General features: G+C 41.0%; 1 protein-coding gene across 1 annotated transcript in view; it reads right to left on the bottom strand.

Moving 5' to 3' along the window:
* The window catches only part of cnot4b (CCR4-NOT transcription complex, subunit 4b), a 50,414-nt gene that overhangs the window by 7,152 nt on the left and 20,548 nt on the right, over positions 1–22,714 (bottom strand). Inside the window, exons 4-12 of the mRNA XM_084710917.1 lie at positions 22,131–22,217; positions 21,942–22,043; positions 21,697–21,822; positions 20,145–20,269; positions 19,776–19,979; positions 18,085–18,142; positions 17,118–17,373; positions 13,844–14,407; positions 5,934–6,170 (exon numbers count right to left, since the gene is read on the bottom strand). Of these exons, the coding sequence (XP_084567043.1) occupies positions 5,934–6,170; positions 13,844–14,407; positions 17,118–17,373; positions 18,085–18,142; positions 19,776–19,979; positions 20,145–20,269; positions 21,697–21,822; positions 21,942–22,043; positions 22,131–22,217 (1,759 nt within the window). The remainder of the gene's footprint in view (positions 1–5,933; positions 6,171–13,843; positions 14,408–17,117; positions 17,374–18,084; positions 18,143–19,775; positions 19,980–20,144; positions 20,270–21,696; positions 21,823–21,941; positions 22,044–22,130; positions 22,218–22,714) is intronic.

Genomic DNA, 22,714 nt, shown 5'->3' with positions numbered 1-22,714 from the left:
GGTCTCATTCCATATGATGGGTGGGTTAATATTACGGTGAACTTACCAGGAAATTTGGACCCCAATTTGTCCATGAGTGTCCCCTTTCTCATCAGCAGCGACCCCATGGACAGGCCATTGATAGGCTTTAATGTTTTGGAAGTGTTAATTCGTGGCCAACCTGAAAAGCTAATGCCAGTACTTGTTAACCTGCTCAGCAATGCCATATCTGTCCCCAGCGAAACAGCTGAAGCCCTCGTCAACTTTGTTCAGACATCAAAGTCAGAAATACAGCAGGGGCGCGTGAGAACAGGAGCCAAAGACATCATACTTTCGGCCGGTCAAGTGTCATGGGTGAAGTGTCGGGTGCCTCCCAACATGGACGCCTCTACCCAGCTAGTATTGTTTGAAACAGATGAAGACAACCTGTCGTCCGGGCAGTGGGATGTAGGGCCAGGACTGTTACAGATCCAAAATCCAACCAAACCCTACGTCACCATTCCAATTGGCAACAACACCAATCACGATATCACAATACCACGTAAAACAGCACTAGGGATCCTGCAGCATGTTGAAAATGTGGTGGAGGCAGATAATCTGAGCGAAGCCCAGTCTGCAGCCATGGTCAGTGAGGTCACCACCACTCCTGTCCGTAGCTCAGATCCACCCCTGTGGCACCCACCTGTAAATCTCGACCACCTGGAGGAAGAACAGCGGGAGGCTGCAAGGAGGATGCTGTATGAGGAGTCGAACGCTTTTGCAAGAGATGGAGACGACATCGGCTGTATCCCAGATCTGCAAATGGTGATCAACCTCAAAGACGACGTTCCTGTACAGAGAGCGTACACATCCATTCCCAAACCACTGTTCAAAGAGGTAAAGGAGTACATTCAAGATCTGCTGGTCAAGGGATGGATAGTAAAGTCAAAGTCTGCCTACTCGGCCCCAGTGGTGTGTGTGCGCAAGAAGGACGGTGCTCTACGCCTCTGTATAGATTACCGCCTCCTAAACAAAAAAACAGTACCTGACAGGCATCCACTCCCGCGGATACAGGACTTGACGGACACGCTGGGGGGATATTCAGTGTTCAGTATACTTGACCAGGGTAAAGCCTACCACCAGGGGTTTGTAGCCAAAGGGTCACGCCATCTCACCGCCTTCATCACTCCCTGGGGGCTTTACGAATGGACAAGAATACCATTCGGGCTCTCTAATGCACCAGCGGCCTTCCAGAGGAGCATGGAGGAGATGTTGGGCTCCCTGCGGGACGAGTGTTGCATCCCGTACCTGGATGACCTACTATGTTACTCCAGATCCTTCAGTGACCACGTGGAGGTCATTCGCAGGGTCCTCGTAGCACTGCAGCACCATGGAGTGAAGCTGCGGGCAGAGAAATGCGAGATGTTCCAGAAGGAGGTTCGCTATGTTGGACGCTTGGTGTCGGCCGAGGGAGTTCGAGTTGACCCCAAAGACATCGACGCAGTGCTGGCTTTAAAAGACAAAACGCCCCAGACTATTGGTGAACTCCGCCAGGTCCTCGGTTTTCTGAGTTATTACCGCTCCTATGTACAGGATTTTGCAAAAATAGCCAAACCACTGTACGATCTGCTCCAAGTTAAGTCCTCAACACTCCAGCTCCCCTCGCGTCACTGCAAGCCCAAAGGTCCCCAGCTCCCGTCCAAAACACCCATCGAGTGGAAGGTTGAACACCAAAGCACGCTGGAAAGGCTAATCATCATGCTGACCAACCCCCCGGTCCTTGCATACCCCAATTTTGAAGAACCGTTCGTCCTGCACACCGATGCTTCGGAGAAAGGGCTCGGTGCAATCCTCTACCAACAGCAAGGTGGAAAACTGAGAGTGGTCGGATATGGGTCGCGAACTCTGACTCCAGCGGAAAGGAACTACAGGCTTCACAGTGGAAAACTCGAGTTCCTGGCTCTGAAGTGGGCAGTGTGTGAGAAATTTAGAGACTATCTCTTCTATGCTCCACATTTCACCATCTACACTGATAATAACCCACTTACCTACGTCATGAGCACCGCAAAACTCAACGCAGTTGGACATCGCTGGGTTGGAGAATTGTCAGAGTTCCGCTTCAACATAAAATATAGACCTGGAAAAAACAATATCGACGCCGATACACTCTCACGCATCCCACTCGATATTGACAACTATGTTGCAACGTGCACTGAGGAGCTGTCTCAGGATGTGCTGCACGCAACTTGGGATGGAGGCAGAGCAGCTCTGAAGAAGGATGTAGCATGGATCGCTGCACTTTACACCTCCTCTGCTGATACCATGCCCCAGCCTCATCCACTCCTGCCTGAAATAAGCCTTGAAGAGCTAGGAAAAGCACAGCGAGACGACCCTGAGATAGGGGAAATAATCGGACTAAAAGAAACCAGTAACGTTCTCACTAATGAGGTCAGAAGGTCAGTGAATGGACTCACCCGCAAGCTCCTTCACGAGTGGAGTCAACTACATTTGGAGAATGGAGTCCTATACCGCCAAACATCAGAAAGAAAACAGTTAGTCCTACCAGTCAAGTACCGGTCAGTTGCCCTAAAACACCTTCATGACAACATGGGACACGTTGGGACAGAGCGTGTGCTCCATCTCGCCAGGGAACGTTTCTATTGGCCACACATGAAGAAGTGTATAGAGGACTATGTCACAAGGAAATGCAGCTGCATAAAACAAAAGAAACCCACCACACAGGCACGTGCACCAATGGGTGGCCTGACCTCTTCTTCCCCCCTTGATCTGGTGTGCATAGACTATTTACACCTGGAGAAGAGCAAAGGAGGCTTTGAGTACATTTTGGTAGTAATTGACCATTTTACCAGATTTGCCCAGGCTTATCCGACCAAAAACAAATCAGGGCAAACTGCAGCTGAACGAATATACAACGACTACATACCTCGGTTTGGCTATCCAAATCGCCTCCACCATGATCAGGGGCGTGAGTTCGAGAACGACCTTTTCCGCACCCTCGGACGGCTATCAGGGGTCGGACACTCACGGACGTCTCCGTACCATCCACAGTGCAACCCCGCGGAGCGGTTCAACCGCACCTTGCTTCAAATGCTACGGACACTGACGGATAGAGAAAAGGAGAGATGGAAGGAACATTTACCACAAATGATACATGCATATAACTGCACTCGTCACGAGTCCACTGGGTACTCACCTCATTACCTGCTATATGGACAGCATCCTCGTCTCCCTGTGGATCTTTTGTTCGGATTAGTGGACAATACCGAATCAGTGACGCACAAAGGATATGTGGAGAAATGGTCGAAAAGGATGACAGAAGCGTACAAGATAGCAAACAAAACCAGCTTGTCATCAAGTGCAAAGAACAAGTCCTACTATGACCAAAAGACAAGGGGAGTGGTCCTCAAAGTGGGAGATCGTGTGCTGGTTCGGAACATGGGTGAGCGTGGGGGACCCGGTAAACTTCGTTCCTTCTGGGAAAAGAAGATTTATGTGGTGAAGGAGCAAATCTCTGACAATCCTGTATATGTCATTCATCCTGAGGGAGAGGCAAGTGCAAGACACAGAACCATACACAGAAATTTGCTACTCCTAGTCAATGACTTACCGGTCGAGGGCCCAGCGCAGCCAGTTGATGCAGCCTTAATACCCCCTCGAAGACAAAAACAACCTCAACCAAGGAGAAACCCTACTGACGTTGAGGTGACATCAGACTCCGATGATGAGGACGGGGGGGGCAGGAGGTTATTGGTTGAGAACACCTGTCGTGAGGATGGACAGTGATCAGTCTGGATGTGGCAGGCCAGCGGCCTCAGGAGGAGGGAAAACGTCAATTCCAAGTTCATTGCCTCCTACTGCAGTTCCTGTTCAGACCCCAAAGACACCATCCCTCACGAACAGAGAACATTCAAATACAGTACCAATGAGAGGAATTGAACCTGTGGATGTATACTTACCGGATGTGACAAATCTACCTGAAAGAGACGCTACACACACGGATGAGACAAACCTACCTGGAAGAGACGTTACACGCATGGATGAGACAAACCTACCTGAAAGAGACGTTACACACACGAATGAGACGGACTTACCTGGGAGAGAACACAAACGAATCCCTGCAAAAGAAAGAGAAGTGGAATCAGTGGGCGATGAATTGCACAGAGCACAACATGATGTCGTGCACCTACCTCAGCTTGGGAGGGATGAGCAAACTGACTGTGCTGACCAAATACAGGTGGAAAGGCTGGGTTCCCCCCCTGGAAGACCTTTGCATGTGGGAGATGAACACAGTCGGGTGAGAAGATCGGCAAGGGAGAGGAGACCAAGACCAACTTTCACTTATGAGTCATTGGGCCAGCCTTCAATACAAACCCATGTAGATTCTACCTCCTCACATATTGCCCCAGTCCCGCTACCTTTCATGCCACACATAACCAGTCAGTTCATCTCACCTGCTCCATGCACACCACAAGTGTACTTGCCATACACATACTACATACCATTCGCAACACAAGTTTATTAAAAAAAAAAAACGGAAAAAAAAAAACAAGGGATTTTTTTTTTTTCTTTGTAACAAATGTCGGGAGCCATTTTTGTTTGTCGGGGTGGATGTGATACTCACCAAATTATTTGGTTAAAATATTGTGAGTTTATTTTAATTATTCTAATATTGTTTATTCTCCCTGGAGCAGATATGTATGTATATATATATATATATATATATTTTGGTTAAATAGAAAAGAAACACACGACTTGGAGTTGTAGGAATTGGACACTGGGTGGCAGCACTCGACCGCGGCGTCAACTGAGACTCGTGGCGGTGCGGAAGTGGGGCTCATAATCCGGATAGCTTGGATGATGAGCAGCTGTGTCCCAGTCTCGTTCATTATTATCTTGTGTTTCCAGATTATCTATCTGTTGGCGAGACCTGACCAGGACCCGCTACACCAACATCACAGCAATACCAGCAATAGTAGACAATCCGGATAATGGATTTCAAGTGGTAGCAAACAATTATTTATAAAACAAAAATTACAAGTACTTAATTTTAGTAAAACATTTTATTTTAATACTCACATTCAGATTCCTTGGTTTGGCTTAACCCACCTCTATTATGGATTTTGCTGCCACTTATTAAACAGCACTTATTAGTTCTTTTTCCAAAAAAAACAATTGATTTTTAGAAATATATATTATTTTTAAATATTCTTTATAAATAGAGCTTGTAAATGGAAGTCAATACTTCCAAGGCCTTCATTTTAGATTATATTTAATTTAATACTTTAAAACCCTGCAGGTACCCTGACAACTTGCAACCACATGCTCTCTGAGCTCAAATACAGCTAGCTAGTCAGCCGTTTACCACGGAACATGACGCACCAGGAATTGTCAAGGTCATTACACCTAGTACCTTATTGATCATGTTGTCTTAGAAAACCACTTTGCTAGTTAGGTAATGTTGCTGACCAACACAAACTGCCTTTACGCAATCGAATAATCTGAACAAATATGAAGTGACCAAAATGGCAGATTTCATTGATCTCTGAGGGTTTCCAAAGCAAAATAAGAGCTGACAATAAGTTTCATTCTAGACTAGGAGTCCAGCTTCACTTTTTTTATTTTGGTGTTCTTTCTTTTCTTAAGTTTATGGTAACCTTCGAGCAATGCAGGGTCTGTAGGCTGTGCTGATGTATGATGTATAATCCTGCTGACAGCTATATTCTGATATTCTGGACACCGCATGACTGAAATTTCCTACATACACAGAGTCATGTAAACTTTGATCTTCAGTATTTGTGTTGAGAGGTTTTTCATGCGATGGCATGGTGTTTTGAATACCTTACTAGCTCCATCTCATCATTAGGATTCTCAGTGGAATTGGTACATATCTCTTTAAAAACCCAATTATCATATTTTTAGATGAACAAGTGCCCCTGAGCAGGTCTGACTCTTACCTCTGATGATGGCTGGGTCCATCCAGCTGGCTGTGCCATCCCAGGAGAGGCTGTGAGAAACACTCCCAGAAACCCCCGGCGCCCCCGTGTGGTTGACACTTGATGAGGAGGAGGATGACGATGAGGAAGACAAGGAGTTGGGCAGTCCTCCAAAGTTGATGTTGATGTTGGGTAAGAGCGCTCTGAGGCCGTCCTGCCACTCTTTCACATTTATGCTCTCTACACAGCTGCTGTTTTCTGCATGGACACAGGGAGAGAGGAAGATCTACCACCAGCAACACAACAGTTAGAGCAAGTGGACAGTTTTAGTTTCCCTGGAATCAACATCACAGAGACGCTGCGGTGGACACCCATCCTGGTAAAGAAGGCTCAAAAACAGCTGTATTTCTTAAGGAAGCTTAAGAAAGTCAATTTCCCATGTCCGTCATTTTCTACAGGGGAGCAATACAAAGCATTCTGATGGGAAACATCACAAACTGGATCATGGGATGTGCACATCCCATGACAGAAGGACTCAACAGCGGGTCATTACAACCAGTCAGAATATTATTGATACCCATCTACTGAGCATCAGTGACACTGGGGAGGAGAGGTGTCTGCAGAGGCCAGATAATAATTTAATAATAATTTTTTAATCAGTACGTAGCTGTGAAATCTGCAGGAAAAGTACAGTGAAAAGGTCATTATTGATAATAAACCCAGACAGGGTGATGCAGGACCTTGACACCAACCTGAAAGGGTCTATTTTGCAATCATGTCCCACTCACTGCACATGATCCCTTATTCATAAAATCCCATTACTTTCACACCACAAAACAAACCACACCAGAGCCTGGATAGGGTTAATTGTATAATACCCTTGTCTAAATAAAACAGTCTGAAACTGGCAACATTTTCTTCAGTCAATCAGGGACTATCTGATCTTATCAAAGAGTAACAACAACAAGTCAACAACATGATGAATCTGACTAGACAGCTAATGCCAAGTTTTAATACTTGACAGTTTTTGATGCCATGGACAGATCAGTTTGTACTAAGTGTTGAGATTCAATACACAGGCCTAAGAGCCAATAAAATATTCAGATTTGATGACTGCTATCAAAAAAACCTGTATGAGTCTGTGTGAAGGACAGACTACATATAAGAAAATTCTCGCTGAAAAGGAAAGTATTATGTAGTGCTGAATTGTGGAGAGACTGTTAAACTGTTTTTCACAAATATTGCTATTATTTCTGTGTCCAGGATTTTTTGGGTGGACCTGAAACATGGCTCAGTGATGTGCTGGAGCCATGGTCCCCCAATACTATATAAGCCCTATGAAGTGACACATACAATACACCATTACAAACATACCTTCAGTGACTCCCTCAGTCTAAATCAGCCCAGCAGTTCACTTCAACTTACCTCAGTTCCAACAGCCCGGCAGTGAAGAAATTAAAATCACATCCTTTCACTGTGGCTCAGGATCTTTAGTGTCCCCACAACCGTATTCTTACCAGTGTGGAATGGACTCAAAATGTTCACTGACAATACATGTTACATCAGCCACTCAATAGCAGGGAAGTCTGGTATGTTTTTACATCAGTGAACAATAATTTGAAATGATAAACTGTACAAAGACAATCTAATGATGACATCAGTTTCCACCTTTTTTTCTGTGTCTGTGGTCAGAAATGTGTGCAGGTCAGTCAGATCTGAGCTCTGATTTAAGTGGGCTAATTATTCAGCTGCTCTGTTTTGTCCTGCAGCCCAGCAGCAGCATGGCCGTGCTGTGTTTGGGAGCTGGAATCATTTGGAGCTCTGTCTAATGAGACGGTGCAGACAGCAGGCCTCACGAGGACGACTGCCTTTCCAGTTACCATGGCTCTATGAATAATAAATACTAATTGACAGGATGATTGTTAGTCAACTTAGTCATTAACCCCCATAGCTCTCTTCCTACAAGATGGCTGAGGCAGAGAGGAGACAGTGGAAATGCCATTAAGTATTATTTATTACAACATGTCTTTGAGACGTTGTTACCATAGCCATTACTTCAAACATTAAGTCTAAGGACTATTCCGTTAATTATATGAAGCTTTTGAATTAAATACGGTCGAGCACTAACCCCAAAAACATGAGTGATTAAGAAGAAACAAAACAGCTTCAGTATTCCCCTGTGATCCTTGCTTAGCCCTCACCAGGCCCTTTTTTTCTTTTTAATCAGGCTGTCAGGCAGGGAAGCATGGCTGGCATTAACATCATCACCTATGTTGCCATTTGCATCCCCAGATAAATAAGAGCCGCCATGTTTAATTCATGAGGCTGCGAGCTGCCTTCCAAATCAATTTTAACCAAGTTATCCAATGCCACTCCGTCACAGGGAGGAATTATTCACCGCTGAATTAGCTCGTGACTGCTGTCAGAGGAAGGTTGTCAGCCAGTACAGCCTCATCTTCTTCAACTAGTTTCATTTAACAGACATTATCTTATTTTCAGACACTGGTAACTCACATCGTTAATGACATCATCACAGCACAGAAAAGGTGAACAGCTAGAACCCAAGAGACAAGATGCTGCTGGTTTGAGTGGCCTATTTCTGTACAGGTACACTACATGGTCAAAAGTATGTGGACACTAAGGATGTTCCTGGTGACTAATTTCCCTGTGGATTAAATATCAATTTTAATTTAGTCTAGTAGTCTGTCAGTAAGACAACACTTAAAAAACAGATTTTAAAATTGAGCACAATTCATTAATTAATAACGTTTAATACTGCCTGAAAATGCTGCCATTGAAGCAAATGGAAAATTGTATATTAAATGCTGCTGAAATGTGTGACACTTTGCGCAGTGCAACACAAACACTGCAGATTAACCAACAAAACATTACAACAATTCACTGAATGCTTCAACTCTTCAGACTGAACAGGATCACAGAGTCTGCAGGCAAACAACATAATTTACTTGGAGTTGACGTTAGCTGTCAGCCTGAGACACAGTGTGGCTAACGTTAGCAGTGCTAGCAGCGGCAACCTGCAGTTTAATGTCTGTGTTGGTGCTAACATGGTTACACATCGCTCCAGTCGAGTGATTATATACCAGTTTAGTCTGACACAGCCTACATCCAACCTCATTTTCATTTTCTAGATTAAAACACTGCCAAACCACGCTGGTTTTATGAGCTGTCATATGTCTGACTTTGCTGGTAAAAACATCCAGGGCTGGGTGGGCCATCAGGGCATACACACTGGGCGAGAGGGCTGCAGCCCTGACTACAGGCGGGCAGCTGCATAACATCAAATAGTGTTAACATATGATGACCTTACAGAATATATGGCATTACTGTAGATTAAACTACACAACAGTATATAAAATAGTTTAAATAAGCTTTAAACTTTAAACATCTACAGCAGTAAAATGCAACATACACATTATTATTATTATTATTATTTTTGACTTAATATGGCAAGAAAAGAAAAAAAGGAGAAAGAACATGAAAATTTACAAGGAACTATGTCCAGAGGAAAGAAAAAGTTCAAAATTAGATTTTGTCTTTGTCTAGCCTGTGTCTCCGAGACATGAATGAACTCAACTGAGGAACAATATGAGACTTTGACCATTTTCTCATACTTGTAAAATTAGTTTCTTGATAAATAGCCACTCAGGCCAAGACTAAACATCAACTAAAGATCTTAAAATGTTCTTTTTTTGTCTCATTGCACTGATCTTAAGGTAAGATCTTAAGTTCTTGAGGTAACAGAGGGATCTTAAAAGAAAACTTGGGGGATCCTCCCATAGCTCACTTGGCAGAGCATTTGCCCCATGTACTGAGGCTGTTGGTCCTCTGCAGTGGTCGCTGGTTCAATTCCCACCTGTGACCCATTTGCTGCATGTCATTCCCCCTCTCTCTGCCTCCTTTCCTGTCATATCTTCAGCTGTCCCTATCAAAATAAAGGTAAAAGCCCAAAAATTAATCTTTAAAAAAAAAAAAAGAAAGAAAACTTGGTTGTCTTAAATGAGATCTTAAATTTATCTCAGAAGTCAGATTAAAGTCTTGTTGTTCCATATCATTATCAAGTAGAAACTTCTGAGACACCTATGAGCTCTTTTTTTCTCCTAAGTGGGGGTTAGGAGAAACAGATGAGACTTCAGTGAGCTCAAAATAAGAATTTCATTTATTTCTCATAAGACAAAGAACAGATGATTGCAAGAAACAAAATTTTCTTGAGTAGGCTACCGGCCCTTTAGTACAAGTCACTGAAGAACTAAAAATAAGACATAATTATCAGAAATATCAGTTAACTATGATCACACATAAGGCTTAAGGACTCCATGCATCTCTCTGATTTTGTGTCACTGCTTGAGCTCTCTGGTAAAACATATTTCACATTTCCTTCAGAGTCCAGAGAATATTCAGTGTGAGATCTGATCTGAATTGTGTGGATTGCCATGAGGATGATTTATGAGGAGCTCTCTGTAAATCTGCACCTACAAGTGGATTTCAGGTCAGTCTACTCCCTGGAGCTGCTGCAGTTCCACCACGCCTTCAACACTTCCTTCATCTCTTCTCTTATCACGAACATTTGCAGACTTTTAAACATGGAACTAAGTCATTAGTCGTGATGGCTTTTACAGCCAGATTATTTCAGTAAATGAGGAACTCTTTGGAAAGAGGTTTGCTGTTGAGTGACAGTTGAACATTAAGAGCAGGGTCTGTGTTTGCTGATATGAAACAGACTGGAGTAACAGCTGCAGTGCTGCTCAGACTGCTTGAAACCTTGAAAATCTGGTTGCTTTGTTACAACAAGTGCTAAAGTAAGTGATGTGCTGCCACCAAGTGGTCAATTAGTGAGCAGAAGTTTACCCACAATGCAATGCACTATACTTTATACTAAAATTATGTACTTGTCATGTACTAGTTGTTACTTTAGGCTCCCAATTTTGCAGAGAGGCTAAATACTCTACAGAACCAAATACATTTCAGTTTGTGTGCAGTTTCTGATGCTGATTGAGTGCATATCTCCAGAAACCCTCAGTAAAGACTGACAGGCTGAGACAGACTGGCAGGTTTTGTGGCACTGACAAAACCACCCTGAGGTCTTTAGTTTCATGGCAGTAAACACACAGCAGTGGTGTGTGTTCTTCTGTTTGCATTAGCACACACCACCAGGCCGGGTGTGGCAACCTGACCTGCAAACTTATAAGAGGTGAAAAAGGTGACATGTCTGTAAACCAATCCCCTGAAGGGGGAATCTGTGGGTATCCTCCACCAGAAAAAATATATTTTGTGTTTTTAACATATAAACAGAGCATTCTGCTTCATCCTCTGCTTGCATTTTACTTTTACCTTAGCACTAGGGCTGCATGATATGGTACAAAAGTCATATTGCAATTATTTTGACTGAAATTCCAATTGCGATATGTGACAAAATTAGTGGAATTTATCATTTGTGAATTGCAATTTTCATTTTTACTAAAAAAAAGGTATTAAAATTATGATGATGTGATATTTGTAGCAAATAAACATGTTTTCTTACATCTGGAGAACAAGATTTGTGGACCAGAACATCTCTGCAGTACTAAAGTAACTCATTATTATGCTGTTTTCTCACACATTCTTCCTTTTTCCAAAAATTTGATTGGATTTGGTTCGAGTTCTGTGATGTGGTTATTGCACTTGGCTATATTATGATTTCAATAATTTAATTTTGCAATTAATTGTACTACAGTAAAAGTAAAGAAAAAGTAGTGAGTTGGGTACTACCGTCATAAGTTACTTTAATTTACTAAATGCTTGTACTTCAGTACTTTATGTAGGGCTTTAAATACAGTATTTTTAAGGATTTTAAAAGTATTTTTACATTGTGGTGGTAATGCTTTTACTTAAATAACAGATCCGAGTACTCCATCCCTGCAGGTCACAGAATCTGATGGGTCACCAAATACGGTGTAAAACTGTCACATCAGTTACTCATTAAACAGAAACACTGGTGGGTCTTGTTTCATTATGTGTTTGTGTTTATTTCTCTTGTAACTTATGGCAGTGATGGACATAGGACTGGAATAAAAATATAGATGCAGTGAGAGTCCGCCTTAACATTAATGTTTCTGAACTGTAACTTTAACGTAAGTTCACACGTTGGCTGATGTTAGGGCTGCAACGGATCAAAAAACTCACAGTTCGGATCGTATCACGGTTTTGAGTCATGGATCGGATCATTTTTCAGATCAGCAAAAAAGAAAAAAATGGTGGGATTAAAAATGCATTTGTCTTTGATCTTTGTCTGTCTGTAATTATCACCATAGTTATGTAATGTAATAATAATGATAATAGTAATGATAATGGTAATAATATTAAAAACTTCAAACTTATACAGCAAATGAGACCTGTTTTCTATGGCTCTGCTCAAAACTAGCATCCACTGTACACACTGTTGTTACAGTCTGTAACTCATAGCAGTTTTCTTTGCCCCAAACTGATACAAAAATAAATTTGTTAGTGATTATCTTTACTGCATCTGACTTCAGTGAGGAAATAAATCCATAACACAACCATTTTAAGCTCTAAGTCAAGTACTTCAGCAAAAATATTGATTCTCCAGTTCGAGGGAAGGGTCGCTCTGACATACAGTGATTAAATTCATATTTATGTCACAACAATTCTTTTGAATTTGAGCTTCAGTATTTTATGATCAGGCATCTGACAAATATGATGATTAAAGGACTGAATAAAATATTGGAATATTAATGAGAAATAGTTTTGATACTTATTTTGGGTGAATTAATTATTATCTTAATTGTGTTACAAACTAATCTCTGGAATAATTACTTTAGTAGTTAAAAAGAAAGTTGAGAAGAGTTAGATTAATCGAAAAAGTTAAGTGAAGCCTTAGACTACTTTGTACCCAGAACCATGTACAGGAAAGGTTAGGGTTAACCTATGTGTAGTTAGTGTCAAGCGTGAAGTGTCGAAAAAGCTGCAAGCAGAGGTCATGAAATCAGACAGTTCCTAACAGGTGTGTTTTGCACACACACCACTCTCATTCTTGAGAACTGGGACAAAACTGTATATTGAGGAGGTTTTGATTTTTACTCTCCAACTATGCTGGAAAATATATTTTAAAAGACAAAACTGATTAATTTCTTATTAAATGTAGACGTCAACTCTGTCAGATGAAAAATTTGACATTTTACAGAGTCAACAAAATGTTGTTCTTTCATTTCCTAGCACAGTCATAGTGAGCAGCCATTTTATTTTTTAAAGTTTCTCAGAGTTCTCTTAATGCTAATCAAAATAAACAGTTTTAAACCATAATTCTTATTTAGCTTTGATTTAGAAGGGCTACAGAGTTGACATGTTATGGTTGAGACACATCTGACAGCAATATTAGTTCATGAATTTAACAAAAAAAAAAAAAAAAAAGAAAGAAAGAAAAAAAGAAAGTTTACCAGTACTTAAGCAGTATTCTCACCTTTTTTAAACCAGGAAGTGAGACAGGGGTCCTTAGCATATAGCTAAGGTTTTTTTGCTTTGTAAAACTCTGACAGAATTAACGGAAATCTGGGACATGACTTTAAAAGGGCCAAGACTGTCATAGAAAATTCATTCTAAACTAAGATGATAATAACAACACATTTTATACCTATGTTATCTGTAGGTAGAGGGGGTTTAGAAATAAAAAGAAGATAAATCAGACCAGAACATTTAATAAAGTACATATGTTTCATATATAAATCCTTAAAGAATCAATTTTCACCAAAAAATAGGAATTAAAATGTTGGTATTAAGAAGTTGTTCTGGTAGGACATGATTTGTCCCAATTCTCAAGAATGGGTGATACATGCCACAGAGTTTACAGCTGTGGTCCTCATTCAGTCAGGCACCATCACATGTGATGGTGAGGTGAGACATTCCTGATCCAGTCTTACCTGAGATGGGGATTCCTCCGAGCCCGGTGCTGTGGTGTCCTGGTAGAACTGTCAAGTCTAAGAAGCTGCTGTGTGAGCCGGAGGCTGTCGGACTGACTGTGTGGTTCAAATGCACAAAGTTACTGCGTGAGGAGGAGGAGGAACCCATCCAGGAGCCACAAGATGCTGAGGAGGAGGACGAGGAAGTGGAGGAGCAGGAGGATGAAGATGATGATGATGAAGGGTGAATGGGGAAACTGAAGGAGCTGTACCCTCCCCTGTGTGGGTGCTGATGCTGGGAGAAGTGGTGAGAGGGTGGAAGGTGGCTGGGGAGTCTGAGCCCTCCTGGAGGCCTGGGGCCTTTATTTAGCAGGGGCACATGAGTTCTGTGGGGGAAGGAGGCAGGAGACAGGGAGGAGGAGCTGAGGCTGTCTTCAACAGAGAGCTCCTTCTCGATAAGGTCGGCCAGAGCCCTGCGAGTGATATCGAACGGGTCGAAGCCCAGATCGTCCTCCTGCTGCTGTTTGGATGAGCCGAAGCCAAACGCTGCCTGCCAGTCTGTGGACGACGACACTGGGATGGTGTCTGCGCGCACACACACACACACACACACACACACACACACACACACACACACACACAGGAGATGAGCTGTGAGCAAGCTTCACAAACATACAGTCAAGCTTTTAACAGGTGATCACTGACGCACTGAACTCTTTAAAGGGATAGTTCACCCAAAAATGAAAATTCAGTCATTATCTACTCACCCTCTCACCGATTGAATGTCAGGTTTAGTTTTGTTTAGTCCACAAAACACTGCTGGACTTGTACAGGAAACAGGGTTGCAGAATCTTACAAATACTGGAAGATGAATGGTGATCAGGTTTCAAATGCAAAAATACAACATAATAAAAACATAAAATGCCTCCATGCTACTCATCTGGTGTAATCCAAGTCTCCTAAAGCCCCAACATGCCAAGTTTACTTGAAATCTTTACCCTTAATCCTTAGCTTGGAGCCACATTTACACTGTCTGAAGGGGTATGTGTGATGTGGTGTAATGATGAATTGTTTGGGAGATTCTGCAACACTGTTTTCCTGTGAAGTTCCAGCAGTGTTTTGTGGACTAAAAAAAAAACTAAACCTGACCTTCAATCGGCATGAGAGTGAGTAGATAATGACAGACTTTTCATTTTTCCCTCAAGCTCTGTGTGCTGGAGAAATGTTTTGTTCTACTCCATTTTAATCATATTTTAGTTCGTTTGGATGACCAGAAACTCATTCCAGTTCAGGGATTCCATTAAATTTGGTGGATAAATTACATTTCTGGTCGCTCAAATATATATAAATCCATATATATATATAAATTTGTATAAATTGAAAAAAAGTTTTCCCATGAATTGTGATGTGGTATTTCTGATGAAAATTGAGCTTGTGGCACACACCACAGTACATTACGTCCTCAAATGTGTCATCCTCTAGCCACTTAAACTCCTTCTTCCATTCACTGTTTTGATTTTTTTAGTCTACCTTGTGTGTAGCAGATTGACTAGGCTTAGTTAGAAATCAGGATGTTTGTGCAACCGTAATGTTATGTTGGCAAAGACTTGAGGTATCCATAGCAACCAAGTTCACACACAAATTTTTCACCATTTGAGATTTAGTTTAGTTGAGCTTCAATAACACTTTTCTTGTAGAGAAGCTGCTTTATCTTATCATTTGACAGAATGGTCCTCGTCCAAGAACATTTTTGTATTCATATCTAAAGTGTTTCTTACTTTTTTTTCATACAGTGGGCTCATATGAGTGTGCCACAAACAGCAAACACCTGTATTTTCAGATAACTGTGTAAATGATTTCCGTGTGTATTGCCCATAAGCCTACAGTGCCCCGTACATCAGGAAGTGTTCATTCATGAAAATGGCATCAAAGTTTAAAAGAAGAAGTGAACAATTTCTGACACTGAAGTTCTGCTTTCAGAGATCCATTCATCTGTTTTAACAGTGTCATTTGATATGAAATTGCTTAAAAAAAACATCTCGCCACAGCAATCGATCAATTGATGACACTGATTACTGCAACCGGCGGAGGGGACCAAGGAGAAGTTGCTATCACAGAATTGCATGCCATAATAGTTGATGCTGTACTATTGGGCATTGCAGCGGAGTATGTCCTGCTGGAAAGCCTGCATGTGAGGATATAGTCAATAGTTACAGTAGACTATATGAATACTAGGGCTGATTTGAATCAGTTTTCTTTTTCATGGTCTGATATCAATTTATAAAATCTCAGAATTGATCTTTTAATATATGTCATGGCTCCTGTGGATGTGTGGTTTCTGAATAAAAATGTCTAAAAATTAAAAATTCACAACATAAAATATTTTGCTTTATTCAAGGTGGGCGGGGGTTCCATTGGTTGGGGGAGACACTGTTAATGTAACTTATTTGGGGTCAATTCCTAATGTAAACATTCATATTTTTAATAATGCAGCAGGTTAAAGGGTTCCTTGTACAATTTACACATTAGTTCTCTGAGAATCTCTTTCATGTCCAAGTGAAATTGGTAATTGCAATTGAAATATCGTAACTGAATCAATACTGAATTGAATCAAATGGAATCAGGACTTCATGAATTGAATCAATTCAATTTGGGAAATCTGAATTGATACCCAGCCCTGATGAACAGGTTTAGAATTATATTATAATTTGAGTGCAGCAGGATAATGTCAGTGCTTCCAACAAATGAAATATACAGTCATTAGTGAAAAACTGTGGTTTGGACAATAGCAGACTGATTTCACAAAACTCCTCTAATAGGTCTGTGCCACTTAGTTTGTACCTAAGAAAAAAATCTAAACTGGTGAATGCATCAAGTTCTCCTAAATCACTGATGCAAACCACTTGAGAAGAAACCTGTCTGTTTGAGTGGTTCTTGCATGAGGCCCATTCTAGTTTTTGTACATTTTACGCCTAAAGAGAATTGATAACTGTGCACATTCACACTTAGTTTTAACACCAACTTAGTTAAAAATATCTTTAGTGAATTGAACTGTGAATCGTCTATCATACCTAAGTGGGAGCTGCTGGCAAGTTACACCATAAGAGTCACTACTGCAATCCAGTGAGACTGTCATGACTTCAAGCCTTCAGTTAGTTTTTATATCATGACATTTTAAAAGACAATCTGAGACCTTGTAAAGAACCAGTACACTGTGCTATGACCTGCTTAACCCAGCAGTAGACAGACTGCTTCTTTTCACACAACCAGCTGGTTGTTGCTCCATCGGGCCCACCTGAGGTGAAGAGGCTCTGTGGCTCTGGTGCAGTGGGCCAGTCTGCGTTGCTGTGCGGGGAGCTGGGGAAGCCGCTCAGCCCACTGGGGAGTGGATTTGGATGCCTGAAGTTACTATTATCTGAGAACAGCGACTGGGACTCTGCTGCTGCTGCCTCAAATGGGGAGTGAACTGTGTGGCCTGAGACGCTGATGGGAACCACCAGACTGGGCTTACTAAGGCCAGGAGGGGGCGACGGAGAGTCACTGCCCAGGAGCTGCAGGACACAAGAGAGAACATCCCTTTACCACTCTATCATATGTTGGTCTCATTAAGAGTATAGTTAAATTATACACATATAGTATCATGAACCAAACATAAAAAATGGGTACCACTTTACAACATGACTACCCTGACTACCCTTATAAATTATTTTCTGAATTGTTTATTATTTGTTATTAATTAGATTGTAAACACTTTATAAATCATTAATAATTGTTTCCAACACATTTGATGAAAAGGGCAATAGTGACACATAGTGAGCCCACATTTATCTGTACTGTTGAGCATCAGATCTCACTGTCAGCTGACCTTGTCTTCTTCAGCAGTATTTATACCTGTCACTTTTGTCACATAATTAATTGATAAGTTTAGAAAACTTCACCACCATCAGCAGATCTTAACAGTCAAAAGTTTCATTTGGCATCAAATTAACAAATTAAATGACCAGATTCATACACCAGGGCTTTGGTAATACTGTCTACCTGGAAATTTTCAGCTGCATTGTTTTACACTTCACATTACTACAAAATAAAATGAATAATTAAAATAGATAACAAACACAAAGGGTGATGGATTATTTGTGATTTAAAATTATCAGTAAGGACAAGAAATCCTAACACTGAATTGCTCTTCAGCTGGTTTCATGTACAACAACTGTGTTTTAGGAAATTTCTGTTTTTGTAATTCAAGTGTGTCCATTTCTTACCAGTTGTGAGGTTTCACCGTTGCCTATACTGATGATTTCTGGCAGTTTGTTGCTGGGACTGTCAAACAAAAACAAAAACTGTTTAAAGAAGGAATGAAACCAGTCGCACACCGTTTCATCATCACAAAGCCTGCACTGGTTCAAGAATTGCACACACAAAGTTCTACACTTTATCCCCTGTTCATCAAATCTGAACAAAACTCAGTGCATTTATTGAGAAGATAGTGCAGGACGGTTCCAGTGAGTTTAATAATTGCTCCATGGCATCTTGCATAATGAGAGAATGTGTGACAGGTCACACCTTCTTGTAGAAATCACTGTCACTTCAGACTATGGTGAACACAAAACACAGAAATTCATACAATTCTGTCCACCTGGTGTTCAAATAAATGTGTTATTTGTGGCGCCCCCTACAGGTTAGACTAAAAATACTTCTGCAGACCTGTTCCCAAACATGGCCTGAAGATATCTACCACATTTCAGAATGATTGGACTTATGGTTAATGAGATATAACCAATTTCCTGCTAAGCTCTGCCAATGACATTCTGATTAATGGCAGCCATGTTTTTTGACTGATCTTGCTTATTTATAGTAGAACTGTGTATCTCAGGCCTCCAGTGCTGTATGTCCAATTTGGTCCTAATGAAGTTAAAAAAAAATAGATGTCACTTTTCTGTTTTTCATTTTATACTAATTAGCAAAACCAAAATCCATTGGGTGGACATTTATGATAGATGGTTTAGCACAATTAGCTGGACATATGTGTCCAATTTCAAGTCAAGCAAAGGGATGTGGCCTTTCCAAAATTACTTTTTTGGGCCCTAATTACAGCACCACCATGTGGCTGACTGGGCACATGTTCCTTGGAAGGCACTTGCACATCATTTCCAGTTATTGTTAAGTTCTTGTTCCTGCTCATTCCAGCTCACAGCAATTTGATCCACTCTGTGGGGTTTCAGCCCTAATTATATTTAGTCAACATTAGACTGAGCAGTGTTCCAACCTCACGTGATAGTGTCAGCATCACAGTTCCTCTAGAATTGTTATATAAAAGCTGGTTAGGAATAATGGTGAGTTTCAAACAAACACTGTGGGTGTGACACTGAGGGGAATAAAATGACCTGTAGCCTGAAACAGCTTTTTTAAAACAACATGGTCAATACAGCATTATGTGCATTTCTACACATTAATACCAACCACTCCACTTCTGTCTTTGTCTTTTTAACAGAAAAACATGACTTGACTTTGTTTTTGTACTGATGGAACTAGTGCTGTGGAACTAAACGGCACTCAGCTTGTGGCGCTCAAAAAATAAATTTAAAAAATTTCAAACTAGCGTCTTTCTCCAGTAGAGTCTATCAGAACTACTTTCATCTCTGCTAGAAAGAAAGTAGTTCCTACATGAAACTGCTCACAACAAGGTCTGTGCATTATCTTGAGTAACTGGGTCATGATTTTTAGAAAGAGACACTTTTTTAAATGTATTTTTTGGTGCTTTGAGCACCACTAGCTGAGTACTATTTAGTTCCATTATTGAAGAGAAAACTGACATCTCTATGGCCAATATCTCCAAAACTCGTGAGTGAGTGCCAATAAGTCAAATAAAATGCTACCTTATATTAAAATATAACATATTACATAAGGCTGATCCAGCCTCTGCAGAATAAATCAGAGCATCATTCTAGTTTACCTAGCAAGGTCACAGTTTGAGGAGAAGGGTGTGAGGGCCGGTACAGGGCCAAGGCTGAGGTCAGGTTCGGGCCCCTCAGGGGTCAAGTGTTCAGAGTCTGAGCCATCTAATGGCGGACTCTTCCTGTGGTCTGATGACAGACCGTTGCTCGTCCTCCCTGACGGCTGTAATGACAGCCAGCCATCTTTGCCAGAGCTGTTAGACCTGTGGCAGGACGCAGACAGAAAAATAAAGATCCATCTGATGCAGTCAAAACTCAACTGAAATGTTTAACTTGCTATTTATTACAAAGTCCAAAGAGGAAATGATGAAAGGTACATCAAATAACTATGGAGACACACAGAGACAGATGCACAAGTGTTAGAATACCTCTGTAGAGAGCTGGCTTTGCCTTTTGGTTTGTCCCCGGACACAGCTGAGGTCTGTAGGAAGGTGGGGTTCAGTTTGTAGAGGTCTTGTAGTAGTTTCTGTTCATACTCCTGATGCTTTCCTGCCTGGATGTAAAAGAACAAATTAGAGAGGGCCATGGTTTCAAATATAACAAATAAAAGAAACCAACTATATAGTTTTGTTTGGCTGTTTTTGCTCCACCTCTTTCTGCAACAGAATCTACCAGAACTACTTTTTTCAACTAGACAGAAAGTTTTGGATTATGGATTATGGATTATCTTTAAGAACCGGGTCATGATTTCTAGAAAGAGTCTCTGCTGTTGCATTTTTAAAATGTCATTTAGTCGAGTGTCATTTAGTCCCATTATATTGGAGAGAAGGCAGACATCTCTACTCTGAAACTCACACCAAAATTATCTACATAGATGTGTATTTTGTGATTCTGGGGTTAACTGTCCCTTTAAAAAAATATTTGCAAATACAATCATTATTGGCTTCCTTGAAAAAACAGCTCACTCCTGTTGATGTGTCCTTTTCTTTATATTGTTTTCATTTTGCTGTCAGTGATGTTAACCAGATGTACGATACTGCTATGGAGACAGCGAATTAACTTTACTTATTGCACAGTTTTGCAGTATGGAAAATCATCCCACATTAGTCACTTGCAGTTTCTCCTTGCATGGTTACCATCATGTGGAGTACTTTGAAACTAAAGAAAATAATGTCTACATTTACTGACAATGAGGCAAGTTCTGAAATTATAAGGAGTGTCTCATTACTATTATACTGATTTATGAATGATGATCTAAAATGGCCCCTTCGAAATAGCTGCTAATGTATCCAGCAGTGTCTGTTATGCTGTCTGTGAGTTCACATTTGACTGAGCTATGACTCTTGGAATATGTTTAAAAACATTGAAGTAGTGTCTTCAAAATGACTAACCTGTGTACCAGAGGTGGCAACAGTACACACATCCCTCACTGAAGTACAAGTACGGATAGTGTAAAAAAAGACTCTGGTAAAAGTAGAAGTACTTACTTCAACTTACTCAAAATATAAAAGTAAAAACTTGCTCTCTGAAGGACATTTTCTGTGCAAAGAAAATTCAACCTCACCTCTTCTCTGTGGTTGAGTCTCCCTCTCTGTCATTTCATCTTGTTACGTCTTTTACAAGGTTTTTGCCTTCTTACACCTTGTTACACTGTTTTCATTTTGTTGCATCATTTTTGTCTTGTTACCTCTTTGATGTTGTTTTCATCTTCTCTTTTTCATCTTGTTAAGTCTTTTTCATCTTGGTATGTTTCATCTTACGTCTTTTGCACAGTTTTTTTTGTCTTGTTACGTTGCATCTGTGGTGCGTGATATGCACTGATGAATAAACTAAGGAACTCTTGATCAGTCTTGATGTTGGGAAGATGGCACAGCAATGATGCAAATTAAAAATAATCAATATTTCTCCTTAAATGCATCAAAACTTAAGTAACAAGCCTAAGTACAGATGTTACTTCCCACCTCTGCTGCCTACACTTACCTGCATTGCCTCTTTTGTAAAACTGGCAGCTTCATCCCCCAGCTCATGCAGATACATGCAGTCTGGTTTGGGGCACTGCATGCTCTTTAGAAAGTAGCTGCAGTATTTTGTTGTTCCTAAAGAAGCCTGAAAAACACAAAATATATCCTACAATAAGTCAATAGTCAGCTGTTGAACCTTCTATCAACTTAAAGTCGTTCCCCAGTCTAAAGCTGCTTCTTTTACCTTAAAGATTTAAAGATTACCTTAAGTGTTCTGCCATCCACCACTACATTGTTGACACACTGGATTGCTCTGAGAGCGTCTTCAGAGCGTATATATGTGACATAGGCACTGGCACTGGGTCCCTAGGAAAAAAGACAACACTTAAATTAAGAACTAGTTGTATCAACGTGGCTGTCTCTGGCTCTACTGTGACCTGTGGACGGCCTCACCTGTGACCCAGCGTACGATGTGCTGTTGTTGATCACCACTTTGTGAATCTTCCCAAACTTCCCAAAATATTCTGGCCTCTTTAAAACCTGTTAAACACAGAAGACACATATTCCTGTGTGATAAGTATTTATCTTCATCATCATCATCATTTGGATAATAAATAGTGGACAGAGCTTCCAGGTCTGAAAAGTGAAGCCAGAGCTTTCAAAAGTCCAGCAGGAGACAACTCTATTGGTTGCATTAAGAAGTCAGATTTTGTGCTCTCTTATGGCAAAACTTTATTCTTGATTCATGACCTCAGTGAACTGTTTCCTACTGACTTTAGGGTTCTTAATCACTAGTTTCAAGTCCCCTTGCATGAGGCATGATTTCATTTAGTAAATTATGGCTCCATTAAGACCAAAAAGCTGAATATGCCTTAAGGCGGGGCTACCATGTGATTGACAGGTCATTCTCAGTGTCCCAGTGCAACACTCAGAGCTCATCAAACTCAGAGCAAACTGTCAAACTAGAGAGTGCTGATCAAATATGGATCAGTATTCTGTTTCTCCATTGCCTATTTCTGCCTCAAATGTTTTCAGAA

This window comes from Lutjanus erythropterus, chromosome 22, assembly GCF_056507025.1.
Source record: "Lutjanus erythropterus isolate fLutEry1 chromosome 22, fLutEry1.hap2, whole genome shotgun sequence".
Lineage (NCBI taxonomy): Eukaryota > Metazoa > Chordata > Actinopteri > Lutjaniformes > Lutjanidae > Lutjanus > Lutjanus erythropterus.
The sequence above is the reverse complement of the archived record's forward strand: the minus strand, read 5'-3'. Positions and strand labels throughout refer to the sequence as shown.